The 17,602-nt window shown below is 43.0% G+C and overlaps 1 protein-coding gene across 4 annotated transcripts in view; it reads right to left on the bottom strand.

Moving 5' to 3' along the window:
• Positions 1–3,434: 3,434 nt before the first annotated feature.
• Positions 3,435–17,602, bottom strand: part of PCCB (propionyl-CoA carboxylase subunit beta) — a 49,673-nt gene continuing 35,505 nt past the window's right edge. For 3 of the 4 annotated variants that reach the window (XM_037909731.2, XM_043521995.1, XM_043521996.1), the window contains exons 11-15: positions 14,895–15,002; positions 11,366–11,466; positions 6,819–6,917; positions 6,491–6,584; positions 3,435–5,167 (exon numbers count right to left, since the gene is read on the bottom strand). In XM_037909731.2, the coding sequence (XP_037765659.1) occupies positions 5,046–5,167; positions 6,491–6,584; positions 6,819–6,917; positions 11,366–11,466; positions 14,895–15,002 (524 nt within the window). In that variant the 3' untranslated portion in view covers positions 3,435–5,045. Of the gene's footprint in view, positions 5,168–6,490; positions 6,585–6,818; positions 6,918–9,855; positions 10,013–11,365; positions 11,467–14,894; positions 15,003–17,602 lie in introns of those variants that run through there. The other variant, XR_006283604.1, reaches the window with a different exon arrangement.

The following is a 17,602-nucleotide window of genomic DNA, read 5'->3' as shown; positions in this document are numbered from 1 at the left end:
AGCACTTTAAAAGTTTACAACTTTAAAACTTATTGAATGCCAGCCTTCTGTTTTTTGGGCAATCCTCTGTGGTGGAGTGGCTGGTTGGCCGGAGGCCCACCCACCGCGTTCTTGGGCGTCTGGGTGAGGAGGCTATGGAACTTGGGGAGGAGGGTGGTTGGTTACACAGGGGCTGTAGCGGCAGTCTGTGCTCCAGCTGCCTTTGCTGCAGCTCAACCATATGCTGGAGCATATTGGTTTGATCCTCCAGCAGCCTCAGCATTGAATCCTCTCATCACGCTGCCGTCACATTTGAGCTTCAGCCCTGTCGTCAGCCCGCCACTTACTCTCTTCAGCCCACCACCTCTCCTCCCAGTCATTTTGTGCTTTCCTGCACTCTGACATTATTTGCCTGCATGCATTCGTCTGTCCTCTGTCAGTGTGGGAGGACAGCATGAGCTCAGAGAACATTTCATCACGAGTGCGTTTTTTTTTCTTTCTAATCTTCACTAGCCTCTGGGAAGGAGAAGATCCTGTGATCATTGAAACACATGCAGCTGGTGGAGAAAAAAAAAGGGACAGCAGTATTTAAAAAGACACATTTTATAAAACAATGGCTACACTCTTTCAGGGTAAACCTTGCTGTTAACATTACATACATAGCACATGTGCTTTCGTTACAAAGTCGTATTTTGCCTCCCCCCATCGCGTGGCTACCCCCTCAACCCTCCCCTCTCCCCGTGGCTAACAGCGGGGAACATTTCTGTTCAGCCACAGGCAAATAGCCCAGCAGGAACGGGCACCTCTGAATGTCCCCTGAAGAAAAGCACCCTATTTCAACCAGGTGACCATGAATGATATCTCACTCTCCTGAGGATAACACAGAGAGATAAAGAACGGATGTTGTTTGAACGCCGGCAAACATACACTGCAATGCTTTGTTGTACAATGATTCCCGAGTACGTGCTACTGGCCTGGAGTGGTAAACTGTCCTACCATGGAGAACGCAATAAGGCTGCCCTCCACAGGAACCTTTTGCAAAGGCTTTGGGAGTACATCCAGGAGAGCCGCGAATGCCAGGGCAAATTAATCCTTTCACATGCTTGCTTTTAAATCATTTATAGTATTTTAAAAGGTACACACTCACCGGAGGTCCCTTCTCTGCCTGCCGGGTCCAGGAGGCAGCTTTGGGTGGGTTCGGGGGGTACTGGCTCCAGGTCCAGGGTGAGAAACAGTTCCTGGCTGTCAGGAAAACTAGTTTCTCCGCTTGCTTGCTGTGAGCTATCTTCTTCGTCCCCAAAACCTGCTTCCGTGTTGCCTCCATCTCCACTGAAGGAGTCAAACAACACGGCTGGGGTCCTGGTGGCTGAACCCCCTAAAATGGCATGCAGCTCATCATGGAAGCGGCACGTTTGGGGTTCTGACCTGGAGTGGCCGTTCGCCTCTATGGTTTTCTGGTAGGCTTGCCTCAGCTTCTTAAGTTTCACGCGGCACTGCTTCGGGTCCCTGTTATGGCCTCTGTCCTTCATGCCCTGGGAGATTTTGACAAAGGTTTTGGCATTTCGAAAACTAGAATGGAATTCTGATAGCACGGATTCCTCTCCCCATACAGCCATCAGATCCCGTACCTCCTGTTCAGTCCATGCTGGAGCTCTTTTGCGATTCTGGGACTCCATCATGGTCACCTCTGCTGATGAGCTCTGCATGGTCACCTGCAGCTTGCCATGCTGGCCAAACAGGAAAGGAGATTCAAAAGTTTGTGGTTCTTTTCCTGTCTACCTGGCCAGTGCATCTGAGTTGAGAGTGCTGTCCAGAGCGGTCACAATGGAGCACTCTGGGATAGCTCCCGGAGGCCAATACCGCCAAATTGTGTCCACAGTACCCCACATTCGATCCGGCAAGGCCGATTTAAGCACTAATCCACTTGTCAGGGGTGGAGTAAGGAAATCAATTTTAAGAGCCCTTTAAGTCGAAAAAAAGGGCTTCATTGTGGACGGGTGCAGGTTTACATCGATTTAACGCTGCTAAATTCGACCTAAAGTCCTAATGTAGAACAGGGCTTAGTGGTATGTTCCTCACCCAGACAGTACAGACATCTGTCATGGGAAACAGTTATAAGAATGACCTTTATGAGGATACAAGCGCATGCAGGATGCATGCACGACTGCTACAGGACACTACTAGTGAAAATGCTTCAAACTCCTGTGCTGGGGCACATGGACACTGTAAGTGGGATCCATGTGCAGGAACTTGGAGAAGGAGGTTAGAAACTTCTAATTACCAGCCTGAATTTCTTCATGGCCAACTTATATCCATTTGGTTTTGTACTAACACTGTCCTTTAGCTTAAATACCTCTTCATCCTCCCTGGTATTACCCTGAATGTATTTATAGAGAGCCATTATATACCCTTTCAGACTTCTTTTTGGTAGATTAAAAAAGCCAAGCTCTTTCCAGTTACTCTTTCTTTAACATGAGTGACCAGAAATGTACACAGTATTCCAAATGAGGTCTTACCAGTGCCTTGTATAATAGCGTTAATACTTCCCTATCTCTACTGGAAATACCTTGTCTGACACATTTTAGGATAGCATTTGCCTTTTTCAGTTGCGTCACACTGATGGCTCATAGTCATCCTGCGATCAACCCACACAACCAGGTGTCTCTCCTCTTCTGTTGCTTTCAACTGATGAGCCCCCAGCTTGTAGCAGAAATTCTTATTATTAGACCCTAAGTGACCTTGCACTTTGTACTATTGAATTTCATCCCATTTCTTTCACTACAGTCTTCAAGGTCGTCCAGATCTGCCTGTATAATATTGTGATTTCCTTCTGTATTGATGCTGCCAACTTTGTTTCATCAGCATGCTCCTGCTTTTTGTGCCAATGTCATTGACAAAAATATCAAATAATACTGATCTCACCTTTAGCCAGTTCCTATCTTACAATTCTTGCACTGATCCCCATCTTCCCTAAATTAATTAATAATTTCCCATGTGCACCTTATCAAATATTTTACTGAAGTTCAAGTATATAAAATTTATTGCACTTCCCTTATCTAAAAACACAAATAGATATTTTGATTTTAGTTTCCCTGAACTAGTCACCTGACAATCAGTTAATAATTCCCCAGTTATCAATTTTAATAATTTGGTCGGTGTTCTTTAGTAATTTTTAGATAAAAATTACTTTGCACTCAGATACCCATTTCCACCACACAGTACTACAGTTAGGTATTTAAATCAGCTGGATTATGCTGGCTGCAGCCAGAGATGTACACTTTGCTGACAGCAGAGGCTGTGTAACCCGCCTTGGCCTGCTTACTTCTTTCCTCTAATCATCTCTCTGCCCCCCAACCTTTTTGTGTGTGTGTGTGCGTGCGTCCCTGTACTGTTTTATAGCAGACATGCATGTAGTCTGATGTCACGGTGTTGATAGTGGAAAACATTACCAATTGTTCTCTTTCTTTGTGGATTTTAATTTCATTTTCTCAGTGTCATACATACAACAAATAAACCTTATACATGAAAATTAAAAAGCGAAAAATCACATAATTGAAGCAATGCCAACGTCCTCACACATGACACCTACATCTGTGTTACAGACCAGCACATTGTGGTTGCGTCTAGTGGTTGGAGCAGGAGTAGATAGTCAGGAATTGGAGCTCAGGGTCAGAACCAGAGTCAAAAGTCAAATGCCAGAGTAAAAAAAAAAAGACAGGAATTGGAGCCGAGCGTCAAAAGCCTGTTACTTGAAGCAAGGCAAGACTGGGGAAAGACCGGAGCAGGGCTGGAAGAAGGTGGGAGCAAGACTGGGAACAAGTAGGTGTAGGAACTACCACAGCTGTGGGTGAATGCTTTGAGCAGCTGCTGAACTTAAGAGCCTGTCTGCTGGCTCTTCCCACCACTCAGGCAGTGAAGCCAATCAGGCAGCCTATTACATGCTGGCTGCGCTTGTTAGGTTGCCCAGAGACTGGCTCTGCTGTAGGTCTTGATTTCTGACAATCCGCAACATCACACCCCACAGGAACAAGGCATCAGTCCCATACACACAAAGCACTTAACACACCACTCAGTGTGCTATTTAAATTCCCCAAATGCACAAATCTGCATGTTGGAGTGCAGTAATTTGCACACCGTGTTTATTTTCAATTATCCATCACCAATTTCCACTGTTATATATTAATTTACTTTCTGTCAAGCTCTTGTCACAAAGAGCAATAGAAAGTTGTGATAAAAGTAACAATGAATTGAGCAATGTCAGGATACTTTTGCACATTTTACCCCTTTCATTAAATCCAACTTTAATTAGACAAACAATTAAGTTTCTACCCACCAAGTGTTATTACACCCACATATGAGAATGCAATCTCACCCAAAGAGTGTTGCTTCAATGGGTGCGTAAAACTAGCTGTTCTGGAGAGAACATTAGAGGAAGTGAAACCATGGAGCCCAAGAGCAAATTCCTCAAGCCTCTGCATTCAGGATGGTTCCAAATGCAATAAGAACCCTACCATCAGCACCATTAGAGGGAGCATACTGGGAGTTTTGGCTAACAAATTTGATGGGTGCTGTAATACAGGGACGGAACCAACAAGCCAGGATCCAGAGATGATGCATCCTTCCCAGACCGTTGTCCTGCCCAAATCCTAACTATACCAAGGTCTGACTGGATACAAAGGCATGATTCTCTATTGGAGCCCTTTCTGTCTGTGCCAAACAACGATGGAAAGCCAATGGACTCAAGGGACATTCCTTCCCTGTCTCCATCCCAGAAGATCAGACCCTAAGGTCTTGGAATCCGTTTGGACTCATGATTTCTAAGGAGGAAGCAATTTCAGGACTGTTGGCTGAATAAAGAATCTGTTAATTAAAAGTAATCATGTTATACCAGATAAAATCACTCTCTCAAAATTTATTGCTATATAATACTTAAGGAAATTAAAATTAAAAGAAATGTTCATAATGCTAAGTTCAAGTTCTCCACTTTAACTAAAGAATATACGTATTCAGAACATTTCTGCATGTCTCAAAAGTGGCTTCATTTTGTAACCAATTCTTCATCATATTCACAGTGGAATGTTCGCATGCTTCTTCCAGGGATTGGATTGCGTTTTGCTAGCCAGCACTTCCAGATCACGGCAAATGCGGATTCGAGTGGTAGAAGGTTCAATGATATCATCAACAAACCCTGTTTAATTTACCAAAAACAAATTACACACAAACACTTTTGCCTCCCAACCACAATATATCTCGTTGTAATTACTTTGCAACATCAAAACTATACAGTAACTAAACAATTCATGTATTAGAGAACTGCATGCAACTGCTAATTTGTAACTTAACTCACAAGAGAAGCATTTGAATTAAACTGAAGTTAAAGTTGACAATGTGTTTCAATAACTTAAAAAGCCTTGCATAAACTCTATCATCAAATAAGTAAACAACAGAAAGCCAAGAAATTTAGACTTACAGTGGGGCTCAATTCAAGAATAACTGTAAATTTCATTGGGAAGTTCTATATGTATAGTCTCTTGCAGTTCAAATCAAGTCAGTTCAGTTTACAAATGACAAGATGTATTTTCTGTCAATTCTGCAAATTCAACCTGGCATCTGATAGTGAAATTCTGTTTTTTTTCTGGCTCAAGCCCCAACAATAAACACTGCAGTGAAAACATTTAACACTTCTGTTGATAATCCACTAGCCAGAAAACAATCCATCTTGTTGTGCATGCTACCACACTGTGCTACTGGCGGGACTAAAAAGTGGTACAAATGAATATACTGATCAGTAGAGTAAACAGATGTAAGTAAAACATACGGGGAACTGATCGTCTGATTGAGAAAGACACATTTCTACACACACATTTTTCAGAGTAAAAATGCACTTCAAGGTTCAACTTATAAGAAATAAACTTTTAAATATATGGAAATACAGAATTAAATCCACTAACAACAAAAACCAAGTGCCTACCACCTGGGCGCAGTATTGTATGTTGGGGAACTGAAGCTGAGCCAGAAGTCTGGTCCCTTCTAAAGTTGACCACCACACCTCATTAAACTCCACCCAAACTGTCAGAGTGCTCTGAAGTACTATGGAAGTTGTCCAAGTTTTGAAATGCCTCTCAATTTAGAACATTTTTAAAATGCTTATCAGCACCTCAGACATGGCCCTGTGACCTACATCTCACCAGTGCCTCAAAGAAATTGTATTAGAAGCCCTTCAGATGTGTTGTTTTGTAGCTGGAATTTGGAAAATAAAATAATAATAATAATAAATAATAAATAATAATAATAACAACAAAAAAGTAAGAGTGTTTGAATAATTTCCAAACTATGATTAGTACCACTTTCATTCCTAAATCCCTTGTCTTTAAAATGCCCTGCGTGATTAACCTAATATTTGATCAAAGTGTTAGCCAGTGACCACAGACCACACAAGTGAAATTTGACTTTCAAAGGACTTTAAGCAAGGAATTTAAGAAAGGAACTCGAAGACCAAAGTCCCAGGTACCTCTGACAGCCGCAGGGAAGGGATTTGCAAACTTATTCACATATTCTGCTTCTGCATCTGTCTCTTTTCCTCTGAAAATGATCCGGACCGCACCCTAGAAAGACATACAAACATGCCCTGAAACTGGACTGAAATAATTAATCCACTGTGAAAAAAAGCTCTTTTATTTAAGGCATAGGATTTAAAGCACTACAGTAAAAGCTGTGCTATAAACTTGTAAAATACTTCAGAGAAAATCAGTTGTATTAATCTCAGCAAGCCTCCTCAATGATTTTCAGAGATGGCTATGGCTGCTGGAAGTCAGAAGTGAAACACACCCTGCATTTACCTTTGCACCCATTACTGCAACCTCTGCTGTAGGCCATGCGTAATTAACATCTCCTCGTAAATGCTTCGAACTCATCACATCATATGCACCCCCATAAGCCTGGAAGAGACAGGAAGTCATTGATATCAGACAAGTGCACAACAGCAACAAACGAAATCCCTTCTGCAATTATTGCCATTCCAGAGACAAGGATGCACTGAAGAGAGCTCAAGTTGGTCCATTTCGAGAGCAACTGCTCAGCACTGGCATAACTTTGCTCCAAAATTCACAGAAAGTCTGTGTCAAGGTTGACCTTTATTTAACAAAAACACTAAACTAAAGTGAGACAACAGAGGTGTCTAAACCTAATGACATGAAAGTAGTGCTTTTCATATCTGCTTTTATAAAACGTGTCCATCACAAGGGCCTCCTCCTTCCTTATCATGAAAGGGTTAATGTATTGAAAGTACAGTAGTGCCATAATACACGCCTGCTGGTCTCGACTCAGAAAGACCTTTTGAAAATGACAAACAAGTTGTCGTTGCAGGTTGGGAAAGGTACTTCTGAGCAAAACTGTACCAGAATGAGAAAAGAAAACTGAATCTATTTAGAATTCAGTTGATACTAACCTCAACTTTATGGTTCTACCAAATAGCCAATTAGTGCAGAATCAAGACCTCCAATTTTAGCATCTTTATTATTATATTGCTGGTGTCAGCAGTGTAATCAATGCTGAATATAAAAAAGAGAAATCAAAAGCTATCTTAAGAGTTCAGAATTTACATGAAAATAATATGTTGCCAAGCCACAAAACAGTGAATTTGCAGCAACTAATGAGAACATAAGAATGGCCTCAGTGGATCAGAGCAATGGTCCATATTGCCCAGTATCCTGTCTTCCGACAGTGGCCAATGCCAGGTGCTTCAGAGAGAATGAACAGAACAGGCAATCATCGAGTGGATCCATCCTGTCATCCGCTCCCAGCTTCCGGCAAACAGAAACTAGGGACGCCCAGAGCATGGGGATGCATCCCTGATCATCTTGGCTAATAGCCTTTGATGGACCTATCCTCCATGAACTTATCTCAGTCTTTTTTGAACCCAGTTATACTTCTGGCCTTCACAACATCCCCTAGCAATGTTTCATAGGTTGATTGTGCACTATGTGAAGAAGTACTTCCTTTTGTTTGTTTTAAACCTGCTGCCTATTAATTTCATTGGGTGACCCCTGCCTCTTGTGTTATGTGAAGAGGTAAACAACACTTCTGTATTCACTTTCTCCACACCATTCATGATTCTATAGACATTTATCATATCACCCCTTAGTCATTTCAGCTTGGAAAAGGAGAAGTCCCAGTCTTTTTAATCTCTCCTCATATGGAAGCTGTTCCATACCCTTAATCATTTTTGTTGCCCTGGGTGCCTTTTCCATTTCTAATATATCTTTGATAAGATGGGCAACCAGAACTGCATGCACTATTCAAGGTGTGGGTGTGCCATGGATTTATATAGTGGCATTATAATGTCACTTTTCTGTCTCATTATCTATCCCTTTCCTAGTGGTTCCTAACATTCTGTTAGCTTTTTTGACTGGTGCTGCACATTGAGTGGATGTTTCCAGAGCACTGTCCACAATGACTGTAAAATTTCTTTCTTGAATGGTAACAGCTAATTTAGACCCCATCATTTTGTATGTATAGTTGGGATTATGTTTTCCAATGTGCATTACTTTGCATTTATCAACATTGAATTTCATCTGCCATTTTGTTGTCCAGTCACCAAGTTTTATGAGATCCTTTGTAACTCTTCGCACTCTGCTTTGGACTTAGCTGTCTTGAGTAATTTTGTATCTGCAAATTTTGCCTCCTCACTGTTTACCCCTTTTTTCAGATAATTTATTAATATATTGAATAGCACTGGTCCCAGTACAGATCCTTGGGGGATACCACAATTCACTTCTCCACTCTGAAAATTGAGCATTTATTTTTGTCTTTTGTTTCATGTTTTTTAATCCAGTTACTGATCCAGGAGAGGACCTTCCCTCTTATCCTATGACTACTTACTTTGCTTAAGAACTTTGATGAGGGATGTTGTCAAAGGCCTTCTGAAAATCCAAGTACACTATATCCACTGGATCACCCTGCTCCACATGTTTGTTGACCCCCTCAAAGAATTCTAACAGAGTGATGAGGCATGATTTCCCTTTACAAAGCCGTGGTGACCCTTCTCCAACACATGATGTTCATCTATGTGTCTGATAATTCTGTTCTTTACTATAGTTTTGACCAATTTGCATCATACTGAAGTTAGGCTTACTGTCCTGCAATTGCCAAGATCACCTCTGGAGCCTTTTAAAAAAATTGGTGTCACACTAGCTATCCCTACTGTCATCTCGTACAGAAGCTGATTTAAATGATAGGTTACGAACTACACTTAGTAATTCTGCAATTTCATATTTGAGTTCCTTCAGAACTCTTGAAGGAATACTATGTGGTCCTGGTGACTTATTGCTGTTTAATTTATCAATTTGTTCCAAAATCTCTTCTATTGACACCTCAATCTGGGAAAGCTCCTGAGATTCGTCATCTAAAAAGAATGGCTCAAATGTGGGAATCTCCCTCAGAGCCTATGCAGTGAAGACTGATGCAAAGAATTTATTTAGCTTCTCCGCAATGGCCTTATCTTCCTTGAGTGCTCCTGTAGCACCTCGATTGTCCAGTGGCCCCAGTGCTCATTTGGCAGGCTTACTGGTTCTGAGGTACTTAAAATTTTTTTTGCAATCCTTTTTGGCGATCCTTCTGGCTTAGTCAGTAGCTGTCCTCATGGAATACACTTTTTCTCCCCATGTTTTCAAAGTTGCTTTTTTTCCTCCTGCAGACTCACTCTCACAGGCCTGTTGAGATCTAAACCACTCAGCTCTACTCTTATGATTCAGAATTGTGACAGGAACAAAGAGAAGCCAGTTGGATGCAGAATCTGCACAGTGCTGCAAAGACATGATCTGAGAACTCAATCATCTTCTTAAGTTTTTCTTCATCTGTCCTCTTGGAAGAACCTACCTTCACATGACAGCAGAACAGTACTTCCACGGACTCTTGATATTCCCCGATCCAATTATTCAGATTTTTTACTGGGTGCTGGACCCAAAGATGCCTCAGTGTTGCAATGCAGTTTCCACAGGGTGAGCAGCTAAAACCATCTCTGCTAGTCCTTATTCTAAAAGCAAATGTTGCACAAGCAAAAGAGGCTTACAGGGATACCCCTGACACAAACAGTGCTGGCATGTGAGAAGGAAGGTGTTTTTACTCCACAAGGCCCACAACCTGAAGACTGGGCATTTCACTTTGTCAGCCATTACAAACAATCAGGAACCAGCCAACCAAACTTCATTCATTCATTCATTCCTACTGCTAATGTTGAATTACAATAAACACACACTAAGTTTCAGTTCAAGTAGACGTGCACAAGAGAAAGGGAAAGAGGAATGGTTAGGGTCCCAAGACCACTCCTGATGGCACACACAGAGGGAACAGACATGATTTATAACACTGGGTCCCATATGCACACCCTCTCATGGTTACACAGCTCTGAACATTCTGGGACCCTTGAGTCAGGCATGCATCCCCCAAAACGAGGATCTGAAGGGGCTCAAGGAGCAGGTTCTTAGTGATATGGACAGAGAAGAAAAAGGGAGAGATTAGACAGGAAGAAACAGCAGCAGGGTTTGGTGAATGTATTATGCTACAAGGAGGAGTCAAAATGACACCAGGGTGGCAACCTTAGGAGAAAGTGAGGATTCTGGAGTTTTTGACAATAATAGAGAAAGCAGGGAGAAGGGTAGAAAGATAAGAAGTTCAGTTTTGGCATGTTGAGTTGGAAGAGTGTCTTATAAGCAGTTCCAAAGGTGAGGCTGAACAGAGAAGGAAGAGCGAGATGATGGTAGCTGAACCCCTGAGAGCAGCTAAGGTATGTAGAGTTTGCATTTACAAGGCACCGATCAGTACGGAGTCTAACAAAGAACAGATAGCTAGGAACAGAAGGGCGAAGGGAAGGGTACCGAGCACAGAGCTTTGAGGGACAATGAAAAAGCATAAGAGAGAGGAGCAGCCACGTAAGGAGATGTTAACAGAGGAGCAGAGAAGGAAGGAAGGAGAATACAGACTCACCGCAGCTCCAGGAGGTGAGGCAATAGGACTCAATTGTCTAAAGTGACAAAAAGTTCAGAGACTATGTCTGGATCTGGCCAGAGTTAGGTCATTTGTGCCCTCACTGACAGAAGTTCAGTGACATGGAGGGGTCAGACACTTGTCTACAAGAGAGCCAAGCGAGGAAATGAAGGTGAGAACAGACAGAATATTGAAGGAGCTTAGCGGCAAAGGGCATGGAGGAGTTGTAGCAACATTCTGACAGGTGAGTAGACACATAAGCTGCTTGAAAGTTGAAAGAAAGAAGCCTTATGAGAGAGGAAGCAAGAGACAACAGGACTCCAGAAGGAAGTTGCCTCTGAATAACATTACTTCTAGCAGAACAGGAGGCCTTCGAGAACACCAAGAAATAATGCCACCTTACCTTTCTGGTGATGATAGTAATTTTTGGGACAGTTGCTTCTGCAAAGGCAAACAGTAGTTTTGCACCATGACGTATGATTCCTCCATACTCCTGAGCTGTGCCTAAAAATTATGAGAACCAAAAAACCTTTTCAGGAAAGTTACCCAAAACACATCACTTCAGCTGGACAGCTGTCTCCAGATGCTGCCAGCAGGTCAGCTATCACTGATCAAAGCCGCACACCATCAGTAGTGTTTACTGTACAATAGTGTTCTCCACATCTCCATGCTGGACAAGAGCGTAAAGAAAACTCATATGGAGAACTCAGTGAACATATACCACAGGTGAACAGCAGCTATATGGCATCACGATACCATAAAAATACTGTTAATAGGTTCCCATTTGGTGGCAAATTTTGGTTCAGCTGAGAATAGTACAAGACCCCAACCTATTTATCAGAGAAAAATTCCTCCTTATCCATTAATTTCACTTTTCTGGAAACGTAGTACTCTGACATGGAGAAGGGTGTGTTTTTCCACTTCAGACTCAAGGACAGTTCAAAGCCATCATTCAGGGTCAGCAGCAGGAAAAGACACTCCCTCGTAGAACTCGCAAGAGCTGTGAATCCTACACAAGAGAATAATTACAAACACAAATAGCAAATACAATCTCAGGCCATACTGAAAAACAAATACTGGGCTCCCATGGGCATACTGCAATTAATTTGGGTAAAAAAACTTCAGGGAGACACAGCAGCTCTGCTGAGTTACTGTGAAAAGGAATGATAGATAAAAATGTTAACTATACTTCTCCCAACATAAAGCAGTCATAAGGGGAGGATTTGCTGACATGTCCTTTCTTAGAAGTGAAATTAGCAGGCAGGCAAAGAGTTTTCCTCCATCACTCTGAGGTCCTGGGCTCCCCTGAAGGTTGAGGAATCAATCCCCTGGTTCTAATGATGGAAATATAGCTGCAAGAGACACCATCCTGAACTTCTGAGACTTGGCAAAGTTGTTTAGGAAGCTTAGATCTAAAATCAGTCTCCACCCTCCATTCTTTTTTGGGACCAGAAAATAGTTGGAATAAAATCTTTTCCCTCTGTGCTTAATAGGAAATAGTTCCACAGCTCCCATTCACAGAAGTGAGTTGACTTCTTGCTTTAACAGGTGCTCGTGAGAGGGGTCCCTGAAGAGAAACAGGATCGGAGGTGAATATACTGGAGGAAGGTAAAATGGATAGCATACCCAGATCTTATAATCTCCAGCACCCATTTGTCCAATGTGATTCTCTCCCACGTGAGAAGACAGCAGGAGAGATAGTTTCTGAAGGGTGGAAGGTGGGAAAAATAGTGTATATACAGCTCAGTTTAGTGGGACAGTTCTGGGCCCTCAACTAGCCCATTGAAACTGATGCTTGGATGAGGATGATGGTTCAGTAGTGGAAGCAGGTGGTCTCTTCCTCTGGAATCTCGACTTTTTCCTGGGTGGTTCAAACAGTCTCTGGGATCCGGAGAATGAAGCGGGGCAGGATCTTTGAGCCATATGGAATCTACTAAACCTTCATTTGTTTATAGGTGTGTAAGTCCCAAGAGATCTCAGAGTGACTCTGGAATCCTTAAAGGTATGCAACGAATCATCAGAGGACCCTGTGAACAGCTACCCCTCAGTGGGAGAAAAGGGGTTAAAAGCAGCCCTAGGAAGGCTGTGCCAGAGGCAGCCCATTAGAAAGGGCCTGAGAGGAGTAGCCAATCATGGCCAGGCAGGCTCATATAAGAAGAGCTGCAGTGCAGAGCAGAGTTCAGTAGCTGAATGAAGCTCCAGGGGAGAAGACCAGGCTCCTAGCAGGAGGAAGGAGCGCCAGCACCTGGGACAGAGCAGTGCTGCAAGCAGCGAGCGGGGGAGCTAGAGAGAGCTCCTGGCTGGCTGCTAGGGCCTGCAGGCTGAGGCCCTGACATAAGGGCAGAAGAGGATGCTGGAGCCACATGGTAAGCAGCCCTGGGACAATGGAAAGGTCCCACTTCATGACCATGCTTGTCTCGGTACCGATAACTTCTTACTACCAACTAACAAGGGAGACTCAGACGCCTCCAAAAGAAATAGATCCCTTGAGAATCTGAATTCCTGCAGTACTGAGTGGGTTTGAAGAGCAGGGCTCCATTCTGTTGTTGGTACTGAGGGTATATGCTGCCCTGGCAAGTCCACTCTGGTCAAAGTAGACAGTATCGATGAGGATGCCTTGGGGGCCACCGAGACCGTATGAGAGGCATGACACCTTCCTGGTACTGAGGCCAACTTGGATGTAGACAGTAATGAAAAATTTGTGGGTACTGTCCTCTGAGCGGTGGAATATTTTGATGATGCAGTGTCCTGCTTGTGCAGCACTGAAGGTTTCATTACTGAGTTATGCTTGCTGCCCTTTTTCTCTGCTGAGTCCGGAGCCCTGCGTAAAGAATCATTACTAAGAGTGTCTGGAGCCTCAGCTGTACCCAGGGTAGAATGTGAGGTCTCCACAGGGGTCTTGTTCTGTGGGGACCAAGGCCTTTTTGAGGTGGCATCTGTCTGTGGGAATGACTCAGTTTTCTGTGGGTATTCTCTGTGGATTTACCTCAGGTAGACTAAGGTAAATGTGCCAAAGTTTACAGGGCACTGTGTTCGCTCAGCACTGATGTCGGTGGGTGGGGGAGGAGGTCGTCTCCTGGCCTGGATCTGAGGCTGGTTGGAGGGAACACTCCATCATTAAGAGTCTGTTTTAGCTCCTGGTTTTTTCTTGCCCTGTCCTTAAAAGCAGTGCAGATGGAGTGCTTTTGTGGGATATGAGACTCTCCCAAGCAGCAGATACAACAGGAATGCCCATCATTGACCAGGATGGCTTCCCAGCAAGAGACGCACCGCTTGAAGCCCAGAGAGCCTGGCATACCCCAGGGTAACAGTATGTAGTAGGGGAAGGTCCCCCTCCCCAAAGGGGAAAGTAGTCTCTTTTATCAGGACTCGGAGGAGTTAGAACTGCTGGAAGCACATACTGCAGCTGTTCTGACACAGGCGGTCAACCGGGAATTCAGACCCCATAGGTTTCCCTCCTAGGAGCACTGGCCCTTTCTCCCCACATCACCAGTCAAGATAACTAATAGGTGACGCAGTGGGTTTGCTCTCAACTGCACCTTTGCAGGAACAATCCCTCTCACACCTCCCGAGGCGGCAGTGCAGCTCTGCACGACCTTAACACAAGGCAGAGTAGGAACACTACAGCTGAGCCCTTTTTGAGGTACTTGGAATCTCAAAATAACAAGGAAATGCAGAGCAAGTGAAGTGCAAATAACTTCTGCTCTAGCTGCGAAGGGGTGCTTGCAAGGAAGCAGCCAGTCTTTGGCTGAGCCCTGCATGATGGCTTTGCAACTGCTCTGGCACCTGCAGGGGATGAACACACACTGCCTGATAACAGAAGAAACAAATAAAATCTTTCGATAAAGAAACAAAGAGAAATGGTATTAAATATTCTAGCCCAACTGCCCTCCCACCCCAATCATAGGGAGTTACAAATATGGACTGCCTACCTGGCAGAAATCCAGGAACATCCACAAAAGTGATCAGAGGAATGTTGAAAGCATCACAGAATCGAACAAAACGGGCTCCCTTCACAGAAGAATTTATGTCTAAACACCCTAGTGTTCAAAAACAGAGAGGACGACATATTTTATGGGGCTTTTAAACTGTTCTAATAAATTCTAACCTTCTGACAGTGTATTCAGGGTACTACCAGGATCTCACTCTATAGTTTGGCTGTATTATCTTGTATTTCATCCAAATTATTCCTGTTTCTGTATTTCTAGTTGTGGAGGACTATTGTTTGTCTGGTTCATGATGTTTCCCCCCTCACTTCACTTCAAGGTCATGGATAAAAAAATTTAAAGCACCTTAAAACACCTAACTCTAGGTGAAAGTTAGAGAGACTAGGTGCTTTTAATATTATGGGATATTCTCCCATAATAATATAACATGCTACAGGGTTGTACTACTTTAACACTAAGAATGTGACATGTATTCTATCTGTATTCATTTCATATCATTTCTTTGCATTGCAACCACACAGAGAGGCCTCAATCAGATTGTGACTGTGTTGTGGTAAGTGCTGTATAATACTATGAGAGATAGTTCCTGCCCCAAAGAGCTTACAATCCAAACAGTACCATTTAAAAGTATTTTTGTATCCTTTTTTCTCTTCATTGCCATAAACCTTAGATAACTTCATCATTAACCATTATACGTATGTCTCCACATCCAGTGTAAAACCACAAATTTACACTGACACATATAGCAACACCAGCATTTTCAGTTCATACAGTCAGAATGTAAGGCCACAAGGGACCACCAGATCATTTAGTCTGGCCTTTTGTATGTCACAGGCCACCAGCACTACCCAGGACCCACACAGTAACTCAACAACTGAAATAATACCAAACTAGAAGATCCACAGGAAGAGAACACAAGGGAGTGAGATGCACTAGTGCTTGAGGCCCCTGCAATTGCAGGGAAATAATTAAGTGAGATATCTGCAGTGTTCTAGCTGTGTGAGTCCCAGGATATTAGCGACACCAAGTGGGTGAGGTAATATTTTATTGTTGCTGAGCTAGACAAGCACTTGTCTTCAGGCCTGGGAATGGCACTTGGTGTCACAGCTAAATACAAAATCAAACTGATAGTTTAGCATAAGTAGTTAGATACAGTCTAAGGGACCATTCTAGGTGAAGTGGTCCATTAATTATATCCAGATAATTCTGACAAGTGCCCCATGCTCACATGCTACAGAGGAAGGTGAAACTCCCCCAAGGTCACTGCCAATCTGACCTGGAGGAAAATTCCTTCCCAACCCCACATATGGCAATCAGTTAAATCCTGGGCACGTGAGCAAGAACCAGTCAAGCCAAGCACCCAAGAGAGAGAATGCCAGGTACCATCTGAGAGCCCTAGCCCACCCCATGCAGAGTCCCATCTCCAATCATGATCATCCCTGATGCTTCACAGAAAGGAGATAAAAAATCTCCCAGAATACAGTGGGCAAGGGGGGAGAAGATCCCTTCCTGACCTCTGCATGTGGCCAGCTGAAACTCTGAAGCTTGAACTTTAGGAACATAAGATATAAACCAGAAATGAGCCCTACGACTGTTGAGCCTTAACCTCCACCTCACACATAACTCCGTCAAACAACTGTACTCAAAAATTTGTCCAGATCTCTCTCAAAACTAATTAAGTTGTTTGTCTGCACAACTCCTATTAAGAGGCTGTTCCAGAACCTCACCCCTCTGAGGGCTAGAAACCTTCTTCTAATTTCCAGCCTGAATTTGTTCTGGCCAGTTTATATCCATTTGTTCTTGTGCCAACACTGTCCTTTAGCTTAAAGCTTTTCACCCTCCCTGGTATTTATCCCTCTAATGTATTTATTGTTACACTAAACAAGTCAAGATCTTCCAGTCTCCTCTAATAAGACAGACTCTCCATTACCCTGATCATCCTAATAAGTCTTCTCTGCACCTGTTCCACTTGAAATTAAACTTTCTTGAACATGGGTGACCAGAACGGTACACTGTATTCCAGATGAGGTCTTATCAGTGTCTTGTACAAAGGTATTAATAAGTCTCTCTCTCTCTACTGGAAATGCCTCATCTGATACATCCTAAGAGGCACATTTGCCTTTTTACAGCCTCATATTGGTGCTCCTAGTTACCCTATGATGGATTCTCACACCCAGGTCTCGCGCATCCTCTGTCACTTCCAGCTGATGTAGCACAAATTCTTATTATTGGACCCTAAGTGCAAGACCCTGCTCTTTGTACTATTTAATTTCATCCCATTTCTATCACTCCAGTCTTCAAGGTTATCCAGATCTTCCTGTATAATACTCTGATCCTCCTCTGCATTGACGATGCCTCCCAACTTTGTTTCATAACCCAATTTCATTAGTACACTCATACTTTTTTGAACCAAGGTCTTTAATAAAAATATTGAATAAGATTGGTCTCAAGACTGATCCTTGAGGAACTCCACTAATAACTCCCCTCCAGCCCAATAGTTCACCTCTCAGCATAACCCACTGTCTTCTCCTTTTTAGCCAATTCCTTCTCCATCTTACAATGCTTTTGCTGATCCCCATCTTCCCTAATTTAACTAATAATTTCCCCTGGGGTACCATGTCAAATGCTTTACTGAAGTCCAGATATATTACATATACTGCACTTCCTTTATCTAAAAAAAAAAAAATCAGTCA

The sequence above is a fragment of the Chelonia mydas genome, chromosome 9 (genome assembly GCF_015237465.2).
Source record: "Chelonia mydas isolate rCheMyd1 chromosome 9, rCheMyd1.pri.v2, whole genome shotgun sequence".
Classification (NCBI taxonomy): Eukaryota; Metazoa; Chordata; order Testudines; family Cheloniidae; genus Chelonia; species Chelonia mydas.
The sequence above is the reverse complement of the archived record's forward strand: the minus strand, read 5'-3'. Positions and strand labels throughout refer to the sequence as shown.